Source organism: Lissotriton helveticus, chromosome 12 (genome assembly GCF_964261635.1).
Source record: "Lissotriton helveticus chromosome 12, aLisHel1.1, whole genome shotgun sequence".
In the NCBI taxonomy this organism is placed as follows: domain Eukaryota; kingdom Metazoa; phylum Chordata; class Amphibia; order Caudata; family Salamandridae; genus Lissotriton; species Lissotriton helveticus.
The window spans coordinates 256,955,535-256,978,049 of record NC_136073.1 but is presented as its reverse complement, the minus strand read 5'-3'; the positions used below and the strand labels follow the sequence as shown (position 1 = coordinate 256,978,049).

Here is a 22,515-nt window from a genome sequence, read left to right as displayed (position 1 = left end):
GCTATATAAAAACTGCAAAAAAAGAAGAAAATCATAGGATAGTATGTGGCCTTAGGGCCAGAGCTGCAGATTTTGGAACTGGAGAAGCAGGTTAGAGTCTCGGTGATGGCTCACCATTTTGTGATTCTGGGCAAATCATTTAATTACTATGTGCCTAAAACAATTGAATATATGTAATGGGGCTCATGTAAAGCTTTCCAATACTTTCAGGTCGAGTTCGCCTATATAAAACAAAAATCAAGCATTGGCATAGCCAACAGGTCTCGCTTTTGAGACTTTATAAGTATTTAGTTATGCAGCACAATATCCTTGGGGCAGCAACAACTGTTGCATGGCTAAATACAGTCCCAAAGGCGAGACCTATTGGCCATGCCAATGCTTGTTACAGTTGCATATGCACTTCAAAAGGGTTAGAAAAACATATGTGAACGCTGGATTGAGAGCAAACAGAGGATATAGGTGGCTACTGGAGTAACCATCACTCTTTCCCACTAATGGGATATGGGTTGATTTAGAGCACTACAAATCTAGTAGTTTAACAACTGTGTTCACTAGTGACTTCTTCTTACACGAGCGTGATTCATGTAAGTTCTGATTAAACCAAATACCTATTATATTTTGTTTAATAATTCCCCTTTAACACTGTAGTCTTATTATGCAGCACCACAGGTGTACATTTTAGATTTAGTATCTTAACATAAGATTAGTTTCTATTTAAAGCCCCCAGATAAATCAGTTATTTTCAGCAGCTAAGGTATAGAGGAGTAGAAAGTTATCAGCATTTCACACAACTGTACTTCAGCTTTGCTATGATAAGTCTATTAAAATTCAGTACGGTCCCTGAACAAATGCAGTAGATGTTCAATCCCCCAGAGGGAGTAGGACTGGAAATAGAAGACATCCCTGTCTTGACCAATGACCAAGATTAAGCAGAAAAGACTCTCTCCCCCAAGCCCCAATTACGTTAATTGAGGATCTGGGTGACAAAGGGATATTTTTTAGTCATCAGTCAATTTAACTTTGAGTACTATTACAAAAACCAGGAGACCCTACTGAACTCTTTTCTGCATCTAAGGAATTGGCTGCAGTTAAGCTATCAGTATGTGGTACTTTTGGATAATTTGCTCCTTAAAAAATTTGAAGAAGAAAGATAAGCAGATCTTTACCAGTTTCATGAATAACCATGATGGCATAGACTGAGATAGGCAGGTGGCACATTGACAGCTGTAGATGTTTGAAAATTTCATAGATGACCATCATGAAACAGTCAGCCGTCAACCCGGTGATTAAACCTCAGACAAAACATTGCTATATACCCCTTAACGTGTGATGTCATTGCTAATGAAATAAAGAGTACCCTTTTTCTGCTTTCTCCTTCAGCAGGGATAAAGTGGCTTCCACGTTTTAAGGAGTTGTGATAGGTTGGGTCTAGTAAAGCGTTTTCCTCATTCTTGACAACTGAAAGATTTAATACCTTCGGGTATTTGTAGCTATCAATTGGCCTAAACTTAACTGTGTGGGCCTAAATATTTATGTAGTATTGCTAACAGACTATTGCAATGCCTATATTGTCTACATAGTAAAAACTGATGAAATTCAAAGCTATAGAAGGAAAAAGAAAAATGCTGTCTCCAAGTAAAAAAAAAAGCTAACTACATGCATGATCTATTGAAATAATAGAGAAAACAAAAAATATGTTCTCACAGAAAAAAGTCAAGAGAAAACAGTGTTTTAGGAATTCCTTGTGGCTGGTGGAGGATTTCAAACTAAGATATTCGTGGGTGGGGTTTGGGAAAAATTGTGTTTTCTAGCCATCGAGACACTGTAGAATAGAGAGGAAGGTTTCCACCCCAATGATATTATGATTAGGGGGGGGCGGACTTTGCGTAGTCGCGCTACGCAAAACTTAATGAAACTGTAAAAAATCTCTGCGAGCACGCAAAAGTTCCATGAACACGCGGAATTGTTTTTCCTGTTCGCGAACACTGTTTGCGTGCTCGGGGAGAAATATCTTGCAAACATGCGAACAAGCAAAAAATAATGCAAAGCCGCAGAATTTTGGGCAATTCCGCGTTCTCTGCAGAACGCAAAATTACTTACATTCGGCGAGCGGAACATAATTTGCCGCCCAGGCCTAATTATGATGCCAATTAAAGTACAGTTTTAAAAGGAACCACTTTGCTTCTATACAAGAGCAATTCTAGAGAAAATGCCGCTTCAAAAGCAAGCAGTCTGCATGGTTGGACCTGAAAAAACAGGAATACACTCTATTAACTATTTACTTACCTTCAATGTGGCACTTTCTGGTGGCCATTCTAACTGCAGATTTCTCACCTTCTGAATCTCTGAGGTGCCAGGCTGGATCTGGAAACTCTAGCAATAACTCTTGTGAGCCCTACTGATGGCACTGCCAATTTTTGTTGCAACTCTGTTCCATCTCTGGACAGGACACAGAGCTGTTTAAAGGCACCACACCAGCACATTGATGTCAATTTTATCATTATACCGTCTATGACCGAAAATGCAGAATGTTTCATTGGCAGTGTGCAAAAGTCAACTTGGAACTTTATTGATACCTGAAAGTCCACTCCGCAGAACTGGGAGGAAGGACAGCAGTGAGGATCTGTAGTAAGAGAATCCATCTGAAAGAACCTTTACTAAAATTAGTGACTTATTCTCTTGGTGGATACTTCTGACTGAAGAATCTTCATCTTGTGAATTATAACCAAAGCAATGCCCCAAGGAGGAAGGTGGGTGTGGAGTGGGGACATTAAAACAGGAAGCCCTGGAGGACGGAGTGGAAAAAAAAACGACCCTCTGCAGACTTGCAGTTAGGTCTGGTGAAAGTACTGCTAGACGTGAAAACTGTTGCCTTGAAGACGTCCAAAACCAGAACACCCCAAGCTCAAACAGTGGTTAAGCCTTTTTGCTCTGCTGGAATAGGCCCTTTTGAAGATTGTTTTTAACCAAGGTAAACCGATTCCATGCAGAGAACAATTCACTGGGAAAAAGTCAGTTTCTTAGCTGCCTTACTTTTCTTCTCACCAGGAACTCCAACCAGCGGCTAGTGGCACATCAAATACTCCTTAAAATATAGAGAGCAAGGGCATGCTGTGAAACCACTAGGTATAGTCTCTCCTTCTTATTGATGAGGTGGAGAAAAAAAGTAGGAAGCATGATGTATCCCACAGTAACCATCCCACAGCATTAAAAAATTATATAGAAAGGACCCAGAGTAGGTTTTTGTAAAGTGGCAGTTTGTATCGCTCAACTTTTCTAATTTGGAAATGGAAATTTCATCTCCATCTGTCCAGCAAACTGCCCATTATATCAATACTGCAAGACATTGTAATGTGATGGGGCAAGACTACAAATGGATTGATGTGTTAAAGGCAGAGTGTAACTGTTGGGTGCTGGAGTTGGAGACTCAGGGACTGCTGACCGCAGTCTTTATTAAATATATATATTTTTTTAGAACTGGATCTATTCCTAAATCGTGGACTGGTAGTAGAAACCCTTCCACCCTACAAAAGCAAATTCCTAAAGAGCGAACCTCAAAATTACAAATTGCCTCACTCAGCTCAGTGACGAAAATATTTGTACAAAGAGCATTTTAGAAAAGTTACAAGATTGTATTTGAGAAAAAAAATGTTATACCCTGTGAACAATCTGGTTTCAAATCTAAGTGCTGCACTGTCGATAATATTGCCATTTTTAATCAACTTAGATAAATATGTGCAACTAAAGATGCAATCAGTTGATACTGCTTTTATTGACTTTTCAAAGGCATTTGATCATGTTGAAAGTTCACTCTTTCGAAAAGGGTATACCCTCTACTGTTATTAAGGTTTTGTCAATGGCTTTACACTTCTCTACCGTGTGAAGAGTGCTGCTGGGAGATGATAAAGAATTTTCAACAAAAGCAATACACCCAAACCCCCTTCACTTTTTAAAATTATATTTACATGACATGCTCTCCTTCTATAGCATTAATAATTTTCCTACACGTTTAGGTTCTTTCCATAGTTACTCGCTTTTATAAGCTGATGACCAAATTTCATTTGATCTCACGCACATTCGCTTACAGAGCAACTTAAACAAATTAGACTCGAATTTAGTTAAATATTTTCTCAAAGTCAATGTTCAGAAGAGCACGACAGTTATTCCATAATTAAAACAGTAAGTTAAATTGAAATCAAGGTGGAAAACACTCATTAAGTTTGAAAAGGGGATGAAAGTTATTGGAGTGTGTGAAAGAGTACCCTTATCTTGGCAGACTTTTTTCAGATAACCTTCGCCCTAAACGGGACATTGACCACATAAAATCAAAATCTATATCTCCAGGAGAATTATTTTACTTTATTTTAAAATCGGCGTGTAAATCAGTGAGGAAAATACATTTTAATCATTTGTTAGTGGTGTATAAAGGAGAGTTCCACCAATAATACTTTATGGAGTTGAATATCTCCCTCACTGTCTATTGCCTCTCCTTTGAAATATTGAGGGATACATGGTATGTCCCTTATTTGCAGTTCATTTTCTACTCTAGTACGGGCCTTTCAGCATGAATTAGGCCTTTCAAGTGTCATATAGTAATTTAGGATTATCTCTAAAAAGAGTAATTCTCCTAGCAAATACCCGTGCAGATTTGCTCACTGATACCCTTTAAAAGGATACAGTGTAGTTGCCAATTGCACTGTTTTAAACAGGATGCAGCCTAATTTAGGCCTTTCACTAGAACATATCAGAAGAATGATATTTCTATTAGGGTCTGACAGAATACGTACTGAATCAATAATAGGGGCATGGAAGAATATTCCCCATGAACAGCAGACCTGCTCTCTGTGTAACAGAGGGGTGCAGACTTTGGGCAATTGCCCACTGTTTGTCGGCCCAGCTGTGTCCATACAACGTCCTTTTTCTGTGGAGGGTAAGTTTATTCACAAAGGGACAAAAATGAATTCTTTAAAAAATGTTTCTTAAATGTTTATTAATATCTTAATTTTAATGTTTTTAATAGAATTATAACGCTGATTCAGCTGTCTATTTTAATATTTTGGTGAACTTTGCCATGGTCTATATCAATAAAGTATTGCTTTGTATGAAGCATAGTGTACTGACCCACATGGAAAGGTGACACCACTTTTAGGAGAAAGGATGCCTGCAAACAGTCAACCTGTTTCTCCTCACACTAGGAGACAAACGTGGACCAAGGCTCTAACTAAATTGATTTGGTGGAAGGAGTTGAGCAGTCAAAATGACAGTCTCTACAGATGGTAGATCAAAGCCTCTAAATTAGTTCTGCTTAATCTCTACTTACGGAGGTATAGATTGTGGAGGTTTGGGTGCAGCACCTTACCTTAATACTGGGAGAGAAGATCCTGCCAGAGAGGAACCTAAAGAAGACGACAGGTGTTCAGAACGTGCCCAGAACCAGGAACCTTGGCTCTACCTGATCCCACCACACCCTTCCTGCAACCCTCCACACCTTCAACCCTGTCCCCTTCTCCACACACTGCTCTCTCGCAGCACCGCACAAAACTAAGGTCGCTAAACTTAAGAGATTCTTCTCCACTTCTTGAATTCTGCAAGAAGCTGAACACCTGGCTTTTTGAGGAGTACCACCAGGTTCTATATTTGGCTAGTCTCACACCTGTTCAACGCCACAATAACCTCATGGTTGATACTGCACTCTATGAATATTCCTAACATAACATAATAGGGACAGGAGTTCAGGGTACCAGACACTCCTGCCCCAATTAGGGGCCACTACAATAAGCTGTGCTAGGTCCAACCTAAATTTCTTCAGGAACCACAGGATCAAAAACAGTGCAAAAAGATGAGCAATGAGTGTACTTTGAGCTAGTTCATAGATCATAGATTTACCGAGGGCACAACCCCTCTGGACGAAGATAGTTCTGGTTGCAGACACCACTCATTATCAGCAAGATAACGCCCGAGTTTGCCTGACCTGATGTTGAGAGATCCAAGTAGGTGTTTCACCATGAGGGAAACCCTAGGATGTGTAAGCCAGCCTCAAAGTCTGACAGAGGGCAAAAGACTCCACTCTGCCATGCTCGTTTTAATACCAAGTGACAGTCATGAGGTCCATTAGCACTTGAATCGACTTGTCCATGATGAAGCTCTAGAAGATTTTTATGGTGGTGCTGCTCCATCTGAGATCTAAAAGACCTTATATCACCATTTCACTCAGATAACCTACTCAGCCAAGAGACAACGTATCAGTCACTGTAAGCTCTAGCGGAAGCCAGAAAAATGGAAAGCCACACATCAGCTTGGCATCCACTATCCACCATTGAAGGTCCTGAGGTGTCTCGATGGACATGCACATTTCGAAAGGCATCCCCCTAGCATTGGACCCACTGCAGCTATGGAATCCAAAAAAGGGCTTGCACATGCCTCGAGATGTGAGGCACCAGCAGGATGAAGAATGCCAAGAGCCCCACCAGCCTTACGACCGTCTAGGTCAGAACATATGCTCTTGCCCAAAACATCAACTTGAATGACCCGGACTTGATGCGTGGATGGGGAGGCTTACAGCTGGGGCCAGTTAACCCCTACATTGGTTGAATATGAAATTTGGGCATGCTGAAAGAGAACCACAGGGGGCAGCATTGAACAGTTGCAGGAGGCCTGAAATCAGATATAGCAAGCTCACTCTCCGCAGCCATCAAGGTATAGGAGTATGTATATTTCTGATCTGTGAAAATGTGCTCCAACCGTCAACATTAGCTTCTTAAAGTCCAGAGATGCTGCCGCAATAAAAGCAAGTTTCCTGCAGGTTCATGGACGGCATCCAGTTTTCAGCATCGAAGGTCTGCAAAGCATGAGCTAATGTCATTTTGAACTTCACCCTCCAGGGAAGAACAATGGAGTCAGAGGCCAGGAATTAACCTTTGTCTCATGTCATTTTTGTGGATCAAAAAGTACAGAGAATAACAACCCATTACTGTCTTCCCCTCTGGTACCAGTTTAATCAACACTTAGGCATGCAAAATCGGATTCTCCTTTTAACAGAATAGAGGAGCGACCCAGAGATGTCTGAGAATAAACTGGGAGTACGTGGGGAGGTAAGCCAGAAATGGAAGGGCATGACCAACTTGGATGATTTGAAGGAACCACTAGTCCAATGTGATGGAGTATCAATAAGGCAAGTTTAAATATTAGGTTGGGAGACAAGGTAACCATGTTTAGCATTTGTGCCTGGCAAAGAGGAGTAGGAAGAGCGTTGCTCTGTTGTTGACCTCATCAACCTACCCTGATTCAAACACGAATTAAAAACGGTGTGGTTTACTATACAGACTGAAATGGCTATAGCTGGTGATATGCAAGACCCCCAAGTATACTCTGACCATCCTGTATTGCTGATGGAACTCTCACGCAGGGAAAAGCAACCCCAGTGAGCAGGCTATAGCTTCGCTACCATTACATTTCTAGCAGGCAGAATCAGCCTTCTCTACATGCAACATAGACTCCTCGAACAGCATGTGCATTAAGAAAGCCTCTACATCCTCTGAGAATCCAGTCAAGAACATTCAGGCATGACATCTGAGGATACGCTGGTGCTCCCAGCACGGGCAGAAGAATCCTTAGTATCCAGTCCAGAATATAAACATACTTTTCAGCATCTTAAACACCATTTAATTTCCAGGTGAAGGCACTTTCTATATTCTCTGGCAAAGCCAACAAAGATCCACATGCCATGTGACAGAGGGTGTGAGTGTAATGACCCAGAAAAATAACAGCATTCAGGGAGCTTATTGTTAAACTGGCAGAAATAAAATATTTTCTTGCCCTGAGAGTCAATTTGTTTTGATTCTATGTTTCCTAGAGAACAGTTCAAATTTACAATGCTCTATGAGGTCTGAGTTACAAGGCTCTCTAATTAGATTGTGCGTAAAATATTTGAGATAAACTAGTGTTGGCCTGTGATGCCTTCAATGGCACAGATGAAAATAGCTTAGACCCACAGCTGAGCCATGTCAATCAACACACTGTAAAAAGGCAACAAGGGCTCAGAGGTCAACAGCCCAGGTCACAAAATATCTACTAGGGTTGCCTTACCTGTTCCACAATGAAAAGACTATTCCAGGCCTTTCGAACTACAACCACAAAGGAGACACTTTCCTTCATAAGTGCCTTAAAAGTGGACTCCAGAGAGGTGTCAGACCCACTGGCATTTTGAAAATCCAAATAAAGACCAGCACCTGCATAATATGGTTGAAGCAAATTATCTGCCACCTCATCCTCATATAGAATATTTGTGGCCTTTAACGGGCCTAAGTTCGATACAAAAGTGTCCTTGAACTGCACAAGCGGAACTACACAAGAGGTCTAGTCGTCCCCAGAAGTCTCTTGGTAAACAAGCAACTGAACACTGGACGGGCTCTACTGAAGAGGGTTTAGATTCAGAGACAGGAGCCGGTGATGAACCAGGAGTCATTGGATCCGTAGCCAGCACTGAAGCAGAAGCATTATGCAGAGCCTGGACTGCAACACAGGAGTGAAGGTATGACCTAACCGTTACCGGAGTGAGCTGATTTCAACTGGGGTCAGTCAGCACCTGGGAAGTGCTCTGCAGCAGAAGTCTGACTGGAGGCCGACAGAGCACGCTGAAAGGAACTTAAATACTTGCAGCATGGCCACCTTGGAGGTAGTATGGCCTGGATGATGGGCAAGAGAAAATAAAATCGGTCACATCGGTTCCAAAGTTGGTTCGGAATGGAGTCAAATAACGAGGTCAGAATCTATCAACTACACAATCTATCACTGAATTTGCAGCGTATGACCATCAAGAAGCTTCGGTCATGCTTCTTGTGTTTATTGTGTTTCTTCCTTGGCTTGACTCATCCTTGGATTCGTCTTTTGACTTTTCCTCAGACCAAGGGTAAGAGGGTGATTTAGAGTCGGACCCAACTTATTTCTTGTGTTCCATAACACACAGATTGGAATCTCTGTCAGATGGCATTTGGGTGCATCAAGGAACATGTAACACAACTTGAAATCATATTCAGTGCTGAGGAACCATAAGCAGATATTGTTTTGGTCTGTTACCGACATCTGCTTTAGACATAAGTAGCATGGCTTGACATCATTTGTCTTTAGAGACATCATTGCACATTCCCAAAGTTTATAGTCGAATTTGAAACTTCAGTGAAAAACAAAATTGTTAAAAAGAGAGCTCCAAAACAGGGCATTTGGACACAGAAACTGTCATGATCACGCAGGGGTGGCCCTTATATGCAGCTGTGCCATCATGTCCAGGGGGGGGGGAGAGTTGTAAAGCAGATTGATGACTTCACCTATTAGCATGCAGGAACTATTGCAAAAGATGCCAGATCCAGTTGGGTGCCTGTGAAGACTGAGGAATTTGCAATTAGAAATATACATCAGAATTAGACTTTTTGATAACTCTTTTTAACAGAAAGGTACCATGGTCCTGAGATGCCTGAATCTAACCAGAAATCAAAATTTAGCTAAGCAAAAAAAGGTGCCACTGAGCTTATAGAAAATGTTTGACCAACAATGATTATGCACACATTTAAAGGTTGATCAACACTTTAAAAATACATTAAAACAGTTGAAATTATTTTCTTTTAAATATGGACGCAATTTGAACATATCAATTATGTACACAGACACCTAGCACTATATTAAACATAAAGAGTTAGAAAGTTAAACCGCAAGCGGAGCTGGTCTAAGCTAGGAGCCAGGGGGCTCACCTTAGTGGCAATGACAATGTCTTACTCCAAATGGGTCAGAAATACATTGTTTTTTATGAACACCAATTCCAGGAATTAATGTTAATAATGTACTTGCACGAAAGGCAAGTCTAAGTCTAGCAGTTATTTCCAAGAATGGCTTAAGGGACCTAAAGGATAAAACATGAGGTAAAGAAAAACACCTCTTGATTTGCAGAGAAATATACTTTTCACCCTACTGACTGAAAACTTAAGCAGAGAATTGGAAACAGGCAAACAAAAAGTACAGTCTTTGGTAAACGTTACCGAAAATGATAAAATTGAAAAAAACAAATACCAACCCGTTGCTTGCTTGAGAGCTGCTTTTGTTGTCAGAAGTGAGCTGGGATAGCACATAGTGAGGTGCTTTGGCGCTGTCTGCATCAAACACATCCATGTTGGATTCTTCACAGTCATGTCGTTTGATTCCTGGCCTCTCCTTGGTATTTCGTTTGCGGGACTTACGGGGCACCTCTGTATTATCATTGTAAGAATGAGTGCTCATGTTGCTGAAGTTGGCGGTGGAGTCATCCATCCACATGGTGCTGCTCGGTTCAGACTCCACCACACCCCCATCATCTTGACATGACATCAGACTATTATCCAGCAAGTCCTCGGGTGGTGGAGAGATACTCAGGACCCTCCATCTCATAGGTGCCGCCTGTTGCTGCTGAATTGCTTTACTGGTTAACTGCTTTTCACTTACCCCTCTGTTACTTACCCCAATGGTCAAGGAGCAACTCTCCAATTTCATAGCTTTGCTGTCCGTGACTGAGGTAGAGTTAATGGTAGGGCTGGAAGTGGTGGTAAAGGAGCTGCGAGCACCGCCCATGGAAGAAGAGGAAGATGAAGCATCTGCGGTGTACAATTCAAAAGTAAATACACAGATTTTCACATGCTTGGGCTAGCAGTCCCATTGTAATTAGGCTTTAGTTTTTTTTTTTGGGTTTGGTTTTGGTATTCCCAAATGAGGAATGTTTAAATATTGGTACATTTTTCAAAAGAAATGCTGCAAGCAATACAAACGACTGCATACTGTTACAGGGTTTTCGCAAAAAGCCCCCGAGAGTGATTCAACTTTCTGTTGCAATCAAATCCAAATATATGTTTATCAAGCTATGTCATTTTAGTTTTTATAGCAGCTGATGGAAACCAACAACAGCCTTTATGGACATACTTTATTATACAATTAATCCCTAGATGCAATATGTATGCTTGTAGCCAAATTTAAATGCCAATTGAAACAATTCTCATCAATGTTTGATTTGAAAAGGTGGGACTGCGCTTAGCCACAAAATAATTAAAATAAATGTCTAACCTATGAAGCAGAGAACTACAGGTCATTATTAATGCAGACACTCCCTGCTTCAGAGGCAATTCCTGGAATACAAATACGAGAAAATGCATGAGAAACAGCTGCTGATTAACACTTCTTTAAAAAAAATATTATAAATATTTTAACAAAAAGAAACAGAATAATGGGTAAAAAGGAACTGATACCAGACACAGCATTAATTTTCACTCAGAAGTTACAGTCCTAAATTCTAGAGTATATCCCAGTGAAATAACTAGACTGCAGCATCTAGTAATAGGCAGGATCAGATCTTACAAACTGTTTTACTGAAATATCGAAGAGGATTTTATGTTTTCTATGAACGTTAAGGACACTTTGATCAAATACTTGTGAATCACAAAAATAACATTTTACTTAACAGATTTAAGAAGACTGCTCATCAGAAAACACCCTACAATAATGGGATAAATACCGAAATAAAATGTTACCATGGAACTTGAACTGGGTACACTAGCATGAACGAACTGAGGTAACGTTTTAACTAGTTACTCAGAAAAGAAGCATTCCCATAACCCCACTGACCGGGTAAGCCTCTTAGCAATAGGCAGAGGGGAGAACCAATCTGCCATTCTCGGCTTGCAGATTTTTACTCAACAAGGCCTATTATGTTTGAATATGCTTTCTTCTTTGGTTCCTAAAGCTTACTTTCTATGCAGTGCCCCTTCAATAAGGTTCTCAGAGCTCTATACAAGTGAAGGTGGAACATTTTACCCACCGAGGAAAGTAGTCGGTTTGAGTCAATTCACCAAAATGAGAGTGGTAAAAGCTGTAACATCTCAGACGTGTGGATGCCTGATGACATCGCAGGACTGCGTCCTCTTACATAACCCAAATCCATCTCCAGTGAGTGGTTAACGGAAGGTGAAGGCGTACGAAAATAAACATGGTTCTTACAGCCACCTTTAATTTCAACTTGTGCCACTGCCCAAGACCAGGGATAGCAAGACACTGTCAGGTTACCAAAGGATATACCAGGTATACCTGCTGCTTCTCATAATCAGCACTAAAGTATAACAGAAGCTCTGCCTAGCAGAGCTATGTTGTGGTTGAAATTTCATTTTCATATTTAAATTGGTGTAAGGTTCCCTTACGTAATCTTTTCATGTCCTCAATTTAGAGTGTACATATAGATTCCACCTTCACCTGATTGTTCTCAGCAACAGCAGCTGGAATATTGCCCCGAATATTACCACGGATAACAGCATTTCCTCTTTAAGACAGGTGAGGCAGTGACACTGCAAGCTCCTCCAGTTACAGAGTCAACCACTAGTCAAACTAGGTAAACATGTTTAGACCCGTTGATGAAGAATTGTACACATTTCTTGGAGTTGTAAACAGAATTTAGTTAACTGTTTTACTAATTCTTAGTCCCTGACAAAACATCCAGCAAAGTAATTTGTAATTTTTCAAGTCATTAGATTATTTTCCTACCAGCATGTTTTTTATGGTCCAGTTTCACAGAACTGCTGGCGCCAGACAATTATGTGATTATCACTATAGAGGGACGTTGGCTCTGCCCACAAGGTGGGACCCAAGGAGCACATGTTTTGATTGGGCATAAATTGTATGCTTCCACAAAAAAACAAAAAAGGCTTGCCCTCAAGCAGATGTGGTCATTTTGCTTATTTATCCAACTACATATGTTTGAACTTTCAGGTGCTCTCAGATGCCACTCGAATGCGATTCAAGTGTCTTAGATAACTAAACAATTTATGTTGTTTTTCTCTGGCATCAGCATCGATGGGAGAGGGCAGTCTTTAACCTACGATTTTTAGGTCTGGATTGACAGTGCAACTGTCACCAGACCTTTTAACCTACCCCAATATTATTCTACAGTTCTTTGCTACCACTGATGCATACATATCAATTCCTATACTATTTACTTGTAATGCTTCACATTACCATACACCATTTATTTAAAACCAGGCCTATTGGCATTGCCAATGCTCTTCAGGAAGTGTGTGTTACCTAGAAAGTTACATTACTGGTAGAGTCTTCCCTATTTTCAATTGATGGGAACAATGCACCACCTTTTGGCAAGTCAGTAAATTATCTTTTAGCTGCTGAAACAGTTATGAACAATTACAGGATATATAAGAGGATTCAGAGACCAAAGTTACCGTAAGCATAACTATCTAGTTCCAATGTCCAGCTGTTTGCTATATCCAAATACTAAATAAGGTTAAGAATAAAGCTTGGTTTTGAAAGACTACGACGTAACCTCAAAGAAAAATGTAAAAGAATTAGAGTGTCACTAAAAGGAAGACACAGAACTACAAAGAAATGTTGTTTGTGTTTAAAATCTGTACAGGGTAAAACCTACTGGGCCTGATCATCTAGACTCCAGTGGTGGAAAGAGTTTAACATGAATCCACGTGGACAGAAGTCTGAGCTAAGCATCTTGTAAATGTTATGGAATTTACAGTGTGCACGGCTTAATGTTCATCCTTTTCCAGGGCCCAGCATAGGATTCATATTTAGCAGTTAGATCTCTGTGTTGTGGAGCTATAACTAGGCACTAACCTGACCTAGAGGAATAGCGATGGAGAAAAGCGATTCGCTCTGGAATAAGATGCGCAAGTTTGAATAGTGATGGGTGGAGTGGAGTGGAGTGGCCTACTTTGGTCCCTGCTTGAGACACAAATTCTGGTGAGAAAAAGCAAAGCTCTTGTTGCTTAGCCCGTAAGACTGGGAATAACAAATTGCCTACCTTCGGTAACACCAGTTCTGATGGATACTCTATCTAGCCACAGATCCCTCACATTCTCAACTCCCTCGCTGCACCAAACTGGATCAGTTTTTCATAGCAACAGCTCTCACACATCGATAGGTGTCACTATTGATTCTGTGGACTTAGTGCAGTCCCGGGAAGTGACACCGAATCTTATTTGCTTGGAACGCCTTTGCATCCTCAGACATATATCAACCCTAACCGGTTACAGTGCCACCGTGTGAGGAATCTAGCCTAGGACCTTTCAGAACTTTAAAAGCCCATGCTACAAAAGGAGAAGGAGGGAGGGCGGTGAGGAATCTGCAGTTCGGTAGTGTCTCCTCTAAAAGGCATGCTACCGGAGGTAAGTAACTTGCTCTTCTGATGGATACCTCCCTCCTAAAATGAAGGGTCAGATAACTGAACTTATACCGGAAATCCTGTAGGAATTGAGCGGGAGGAATGCCCATCTCTTTGGGCTTGATTTCGAGACAATAATGCTTGGGGGAGGGGTGAGCAAAAACATGTCACAACCTGGCATATGTCCAATAATGGGCCTACCCTCAGCACTTCAGTGAGGCCTTCTGATCTGATGGAATGAGTTCCTAGGCCCTAGGGAGAATCCTTTTAAAGCTGCAGCTTTTTTATATACTCCGGAAGATTCATCTGGAAAAGGTCCACTTACAGACTGCCCTCCACTTAACACTGTCAGAGCCAATAAACTGCCGAACAACTATGTAGAGCGCCTTCGAGCACATGTTATCGAGGCTACAAGCTCTCCAATTTGTCTAGAAAGTAGATGGTGTGGGAAGGTTGCCCTTCACCGCTGCAGCTCACTGAAATGGCAAGTAGAAGTAACTGCAGTGAGGACATAAGGAGCAAATTAAAATCCAATTAATGCACAAAGATAGGGAGCATGGGGAAGCATATGTGAGCCCTTTTAAAAAGTGCATCACAAAAGGACCAACAAATAACGGTTAATGCCCATGACAATGGGACAGAAAACATCAAAACATCAGCCATCTTTACCTGGAGATTATTATCTGGATGGTCTCTTTATCAAGTCAGAAACTAAGCAAACTAGATGTGGTAGATGGGCACCCAGCATTGAATAAAAACATCCGCCACTTCTGGGGCCAGCTGGATCCTGCTCAGTTGGTGGCAAACAATCTCCGTGTGTAGGAGTAGATTGGGAGGATTCAGGTGAAAGATCCTGCAGTGTTGCTGATAAAGGAAGTACTCCATGAGAGGTAGAAGGATTTTTAGCGGGGAGAGGGGTGGAGGGGGTCGTTGTTCAGGCTCAGGAGATCAGCCAATTACAATTTCCAAGGCCTAACTGGGGCTATCAGAATGATTTGAGCCCTGCCTATTAGGACCTTCAGAACTAAGAAGTTGAGACAGGGCGGGAATGAACGCATGCAGGGGACCAGAGTCCCACTTCAGGAGGAATGCAGCATTCAAGGGTCCTCTTGGCATAAACGCCACAGCAAGTAGTCATGAAAATGTTGTTCTCGGTGGCACCAAAAAGATAGTTAGGGTACGCCTCACTTAAAGATGACTCAGTTTGTGGTCCCCTGGATAGTGAATGCTGAGCCCGTTCACCCTGGCATTCATAAATGTACCAAATGGTTAACCATCCGACAGGTCCCCTGGGAGTCCAACTATTTCTAGTCGCAGCACCTTGTGGCATCGGATCTGTGACCCCACACCACCCTGCTTATTTCAGTGAAAAAATGTGATCCAATTGTTAATCAGATATATGGAAGAAAGGCCGCCAGAACCTATATAATGGCATGAAACTCCAGCAGGAAGATGGTGTTCTAATCAGCCAGGGATCAAACATCATTGATCTGCACCTCTCATAGATGAATGCCCCAAAGCAGAGGCGATCTGACAATCGGTTTTAGAGGTCCTGAGTGCCTTCTCCGGAATACGGATGTTCTCTGACAGGCAGCCCCAGTGTTGAGTTCACTGCAGGATCCACATGTGCAGTCAGGCCAGAGTAACCAGCAGGATGCATGAGGCCAAAAAAACTCAAAGCACTTCACGCCGGAACCCAGACGTGAGCCCGTAACCTTCAGGTTCATTACTATAGTGCCTTGGACTCATTGCGGGGGTGAAAAAGCTTTACATGCAGCTGTGTCCAGGATGGCCCCTAAGAAAGGGATCCTCTGTTTAGACTGCAGGCAGGACTTCGACTCATTGATAAAAAAAACTCCAGGGATCACAGAATGATGATGGTGACCAGCAAGTGTTCCACAGGTGAGCCAGCCTTCAGCAGCCAGTCACAAAGTTGGGCTGCAACCTCCGCCATCACCTTTTTAAATACACAAGAGTGTGAGGTGATGCTGAAGGGCAGGATATGGGAACTGAAAGCATTCCAATCACACCACCAACTGAAGAAAGCGTCTGCGGGACTGCAGGACGGGTATATAGAAGAAAAAACACACGGCTTGCAAGACACCATCCAGTCCTGTGAATCCAGGGCGAGAAGATTCTGGGGAAGAGTCAACATTTTGAACTTACCCTTTTCAAGGAAGATGTCTAAAAGTGGAGGGTCAAAATTTGGTTTACGCTCTCTGTTCTTTCTGGGCACCACAAATTGGTGGGAGCTGCAGCCTCCCTCTCCACCTACAGGAACCTTTCTTTGTACCCTTTAAATAACAGAGACTGCATTACTGTGCCAGAATGAAGGCAGATTTGAAAGGAAGGGCATAACCATGATGACTAATTGGCAGCACTCACTGGTCTGAAGTTATAGCATGCCAGCTAGATGGGAAAAACAAATCTTGCCCCTGCCAGATTTGTGTGACGATGGCTGGGGGAATGAAAACTGCTTGGCCACAGCTGCAGCAGGAGAGAAATAAGCGGACTACTGTCAATGGTAGTGCCCATGGTCTCTGCTGCCACCAGGACCAATTAAGTTAAAAGATTTTGCTGGCTGATGTAAGGGTTGAAAGGGCTCCCTCCGATGACAGGCGATACCCGAAGAGTATTCTCTAATCTTGTGGTATCGATGATGGAATAGACTTGCTGGTGAGAACCTGGAACTGTCAAACAGCAAACCCATAAGGGATGTTGCCAAGTCATCTAAAAACTTAATCGCACACATCAAGTAATTATACCAGATTTTGTTTTTTTTACTAGTGACAATGGCCTGGCCCACACAATCAGTTATTTCAAAGCAAACCTTTAAGTCAAATTTAGCTGTGCCCGGTCTGTCGTTGATCGCCTGAGTGAAGACGTTTCTGAATTCATCCGGTATGGCCGTTAAGAGCATCAATCCCCACAGGAGAGTAAACAGAGACACTCTCAAGTATGTCTTCTTTAACCAAATCTTCCTACATAAATACTTGCGCTCCCAAGCCCATAGTTCCACTCAGTCATTTCACAGAGGGGAAACAATGGCACAAGGGTCATAAAAAGATATTTCAGAGGTTGTCTCTTCCACAACATATCGTGGCATGCTTCATCTTCGGCAACTTCTCACACAGGGGTAGGAACAATGCCACACTAGCAGACCCAACCAACGTCCTTATAAATCTTACTACATGACAAATGCAGTGGTCCAGATCATGTTATAAGAATTAAAAATACCTAGGGATATACCCATGGAATTACCTTTATTATTGTGTACGCCTGGTACTGATTAAAAGCATACGAAATGGTCAGCAGATGAAATGCAATGATTCATCTGACCATTTAGAATCCTTTGGTTACCAGCATGTTTTGACCTGTAGGTATGCCAAGAAAGGTCAAAGGTGTTCGTCAGGGTATTCTGACTTCCTAGCTATGCTGTGCATTCATATAATGTGATAAAGGATGATTTTTCTAACCAGTCAACTGTCTAATTGGACGTTAATATGACTTAGACTAAACTACAGGCTTTGTGGATTTGTGTGGGGAACGCCTCCTCTGTAGTCACACTTTTGTTAAGAGGAGTGCGTTGCTCCTTTCTCCTTTTCTTATGCCTTGGCCCTGAATTCATATTAAAGGTTTTTTTAATGTTAATTTTTAAATCTAAGTTAGACATATAGGTATTATACTTATTAAGCGAGCGTTGGAGTTCCAGGGGGGTGCGAGCAATAATTACTGCGTCGTCCGTGTAGAGTAGAGCGGGTATCGGGCGTTTGTGAAGTAGGGGAAGGTCCTGGCACCCCTCCCACATGGAAATGAAATGGAAAAATGGCAAGGCTTTTCCTGCGCACAAGATAATTTGCGTACTCCCCAAATTAAATACAGATGACAATCACAGTGTGCTTCCAAGGACAGGGACAGCCACTTGTACCCCCAGATATGGACCAGAGACCCAGTCCAAAATAGAAAAAATATACAATGTCCTGAGCACAACTTCACATGTGGTAAAAAAAGAAGTCCAGTCAATCTTCTTTTCTCATGACGATTTTATTCTTTAAGTCTGATAAAATCTTCTTTCAATCACAAATCATCCAAAGCCAACACGTGTTTCGTCAGTTGTGATGCCTCCGCATCTATGACTTCTTCAGGTCTATAAACAAATGTAACAAAACTTTGCTATATCATACATAGTTATTTGTTCAAAAATACCTCCACCATAACACCCATGTGCTCAATGGTGATCACCATTGAGCACATGGGTGTTATGGTGGAGGATATTAAAATTCTGTGTAAAACTAAGCTACTCATCATTGATAACTTTGGAGCGCAGACCAGCAACGTTCCAGAGAACAATACTAAGTCCTAGTGCACTTAAATAACTTGCCTGGGCGGTACTAGGGGCTACAAGTCCTCCTGAAACGACTGGAGTTAAATTGTTATCTGTACTACCCTGGTTCGATAAAATTATACAATCGGAGCCCAACCTCTCTGTTGTAGTACTGTTTATCAACGTGGCTGATGAGGGTTTTTGCTCTTCCTCCCTGGTAACTGAATTCGGTTTAGATATGTTATTTTCTAATGGGTCCCTCTGTCCCACCACTTGAAAAGGACTAGAGGTGTCCCCTAAGTAAATATTAGTTATACTTTTCTCCAACCTGGGCGTCACTCTAGCTATACAGGTTGGTTGTGATTCCACAGCGTCTAGGGAGGATAGCGCCTCAAACATGTTTACCTTTAAAATAGGACCATTCCCTTTACCGCTCGGCCTGAGGATCGGTTTGTAGAAAAAGCCCAGTGGGAGTGCGCTTATACAGGTGCTTTGAGGAGAGAATTCTTCCCTGATGTTTAGTAGAAATCGGACCAACTGCGGATGGCGAAAGTTTATGACTATGCAATCGACGTCAATATTCTTTGGGGAATCGCCAACCCACCCTACTCTTCGGACCATCAAAATTTCATTAACACTCTGGGGTCTACATTTTTAATGTTTAATCAGCCAGTCAGCAGTTTTATTTCGGAGGATTTTTTAGTACTGGCACCCCAGTTAAAATTATTACATATGGGCAAGAAGCTGGCGGTAAACCTAGGGTATCAGAGTTAGGATTCAGAGGCCTATTGTAAGAGTAATTCAACCTAGCTGGCCCTGATCCACTCGTTGCACCCCCCTGGTGTGCTCCGTTTCTTTTGTGCCCTCGGCTTCCCGGGTTGTTACATTGGCCGCATGAGCTTCCCTTAACCTCCCACTCGCTCCCGCAGAGCCCAGATACCGGGGCTCCTCCGTGTGAATTGGGCTTTTCCCCCATACTTCAATGCAGGGTTGAATTTTGTCTATTTTATCTCTTATAGTACCTACTGCCTTTTTCAACAACTCAATCTTTTGCTCCATACGGCCAAATCTATCATCAATAAGGCTACTTATCTGGTTCATCATTAAACCTAAAGTAGTTTCTAGGATCCCTCTAAGGGTGTTTTAAAAACCTAGATGCTTTTTGGGATCAATCTCATCAGTGAGGGGGATATCTACTTCTGTCTGCATACTACAAGTTTTTTTAATTACCACTGGTTGTTGCTTTATTTGCTGAATTATTTGAGCGTTGGAGCTTAGGCCTCCTATGTTCCTACGTTCAGTACCCCCCTTAACACACTTCTGCCTTGCTCTCGGTGCTTTCCCTTTGGCCTTTTCTATTTGTTTCCTGGTTCATGGTCTAGTCCCTAAGTTTGAGCTGTGATCATCGACCCGTTCTGGACTCGGGAGCATCGGGATTGGGGTAGCCAAAGGAGAGTGATCGTTGCTACATTGAACAGTAATTCTGGGTGTCAGGGGAATATTAGGCTCTCTAGACATTGGGAACTGGGTAGGGTCGAGTGATAAACGTCTCTCTGTTAGCTGGATCTCGTGGGAGAGAAGCGATTCAGCTCTAATTAAAAAAGCATCTAAAGTGCCTACCACACTCTTGCGTTTCTCCATACTCCTAAGCTATTCACTTCTATTCTTTACAAAAACTTACAGTAGCAACCTGAGTTACAAAGTCACTTAAATGGAAATTAGTGAGCCAAAAATCTAGTCGAGTAATGCTTATAATAGAAGCTGATGCACTAGCTTATTGCAATTCTCCTACAGGCCATATAGTCAGGGTAATCCTTATTATGTTAAAATGTAATTACCGTCTTCCCACGATTGATTTACACCTTAGAGTACCTTTAGGGATCCCCCAAGAACTGTTACAATTTATATCAGTGTAGATCGTCAGGCCCAGAGACCCCTAGAGTCTGGTGACCTACAAAATAGCAACACAGTCTTAGAGTCTCAGAGTCTTGCTGTGGGTAAATCTATCGTTGGTAGCACATCGCAGTGATTGACAAGAGTTAGTCGATAGAAGTCTTACCCGCTCCTCGACGACGCCTGAAAAGGCATCAGCCAAGGGGAATGGCACCACCCTGCCTCTTCCTGGCCCTGACGGGCACAGACGGACCAGCCCTTGGCCCGTGGGCGTCCCGTACCGCGGGAGCCCACTGGAAAACTTATGGGCCTGCTCCCCTCCTCCTCTCGCGAGACCGTGCTGCCTCCTGGGAGCTGTAGTTCCGGCAGCCGGGGGTCCCCGATCAGGAGCGGGAGCAGAGGGCTGTGCAAAATGTGTTCGCCCAACACGGGGCTCTAGGGCATGGCAGTAGGCTATCAGGATGTCAACAGCGTGGCAGCACAAGGAACCAGAGGCAACAGGTAAGGGTGTCCCGGCATCTTGCAGTCATGGCATGGGTAGTAGCGAGTGATCTTTGGGAATGGGGGCATTTTCCCTAGCACAGTTTGGAAAATGAGTTTATGTTGGTAAAAACTACTGAAAAGTTGGTTGCGGAGCTCCGGTTCTATGTTAAAGGGCATGGAAAGACACAAACGGATGTCATTACACAGGGGTGGCACTTTTACATGGCTCAGTAATGTCACTTAGGTGGCACGCAGTTGCCACGGAGCCAATGGTGCCGCCTATCGGCATGTAAGAGCAGTTGCCTGGATAATTTACTGATCCATTCGGTCACCTGGTGAAGATTAAAAAAGTGAGGAACTTGCACTTAGAAATATTCATAAGAAAAACTAATACAACAAAGACGATCGGTGGCAGTTTGGAAATCTATTTTTATCAGTTCAATTAATTAGTTAAAGCTTCTGCTGTTCTGCTTTCTTGGCTCTGTCCAATCTGGAGCCTTACATTACAGTATATAGCTAAATCCACTTGTGGTTAAAAAGCAGGAATGTTCAGCTACTGCTTGGAATCATTGCAAAATACATTCATTTACTAACAAAACACAACTAGAAGGCACAGGTTTTCATACTCGCAAAACAGTATCTCTACATGGAACGTGGTCTCACATTAGAACAGCTTTTCTGCGCACAATGGTCTACATGATGAACCTGTGATGGAGGCCATAAAGACTAAACGCAAAAAGGTGACTGAAAGACGAGTTGCTCAATATGTTGACATAGAACACAGAGAATGAACAATCTGCAGGTTATGACAGTTGTATAAAGCTTACTAGAACGGAACATGCAACCAGAATCAGCATTAAGAGAAAAACAAATGTTGCTCCCCTAATCGACATAATCCCAGTCAGAATCCAATAAAAATAATTTCTTGAAGAAGCTTCCCCAAATAACTCTAAGGAGACTAAGCAAATAACTATCACAGGGGTCAAAGGAACAACTTTAATTTTTGCCACAGGCTTTGTGGACAAAGCCTTTAGTACACCCTTAAACTGAGACAGTCACAAAAGGGCACTAGATCTAGTCTGCTCCAATTGAGAAAGGTTTGCTGAAAGGTCATTACACCTTTCAGTGATAAAAAAAAAGCAAAAAGGTGGCTCTTGTATCAAGAGCTACAAAGATATGCTCTGCTCCTCTCTCCTGCTTTGAAGTGCATAGCCCTGCATCCGGAATAACATCTCTACCCATTTTCCAGGCCACACAGTCAGGTGAAAATGGAAGACTATAGCTGATTTGAAGAGTATTGGTTATGCATGTCTGGTATAGGAAAGTCCTAGTTTGGGCTTTAACACATTAATTCAAAAATTTCGACCACTCCAATTAGCGACAGCAATTTGCCAGAAACAGAAGAGAGCAGGACTTGGGTCGTTTTTGAGAAGGTGCCTGAGCAAAGTACTGAAGACAAAAAAACTGTTTGTATATTTAAAAATCGGGAATAATGCATTATTGAATTTCTTCCCACAGGTGTAAAAGATGCATCTTGTACTGCCCAGAACAGGAGGAACACCTATATATGCTGCTCGAGTATCAGTTCCATTTCACACACCATTGTTTCCTAGCTGAATGTAGTCTTAGA

The 22,515-nt window shown here is 42.2% G+C and overlaps 1 protein-coding gene across 6 annotated transcripts in view; it reads right to left on the bottom strand.

Annotated features, from left to right (window-relative positions):
- Positions 1 to 22,515, bottom strand: part of NFAT5 (nuclear factor of activated T cells 5) — a 787,967-nt gene that overhangs the window by 502,004 nt on the left and 263,448 nt on the right. For 5 of the 6 annotated variants that reach the window (XM_078670043.1, XM_078670045.1, XM_078670041.1 and 2 more), the window contains exon 3: positions 10,064 to 10,616. In XM_078670043.1, the coding sequence (XP_078526169.1) occupies positions 10,064 to 10,616 (553 nt within the window). Of the gene's footprint in view, positions 1 to 10,063; positions 10,617 to 11,079; positions 11,134 to 22,515 lie in introns of those variants that run through there. The other variant, XM_078670046.1, reaches the window with a different exon arrangement.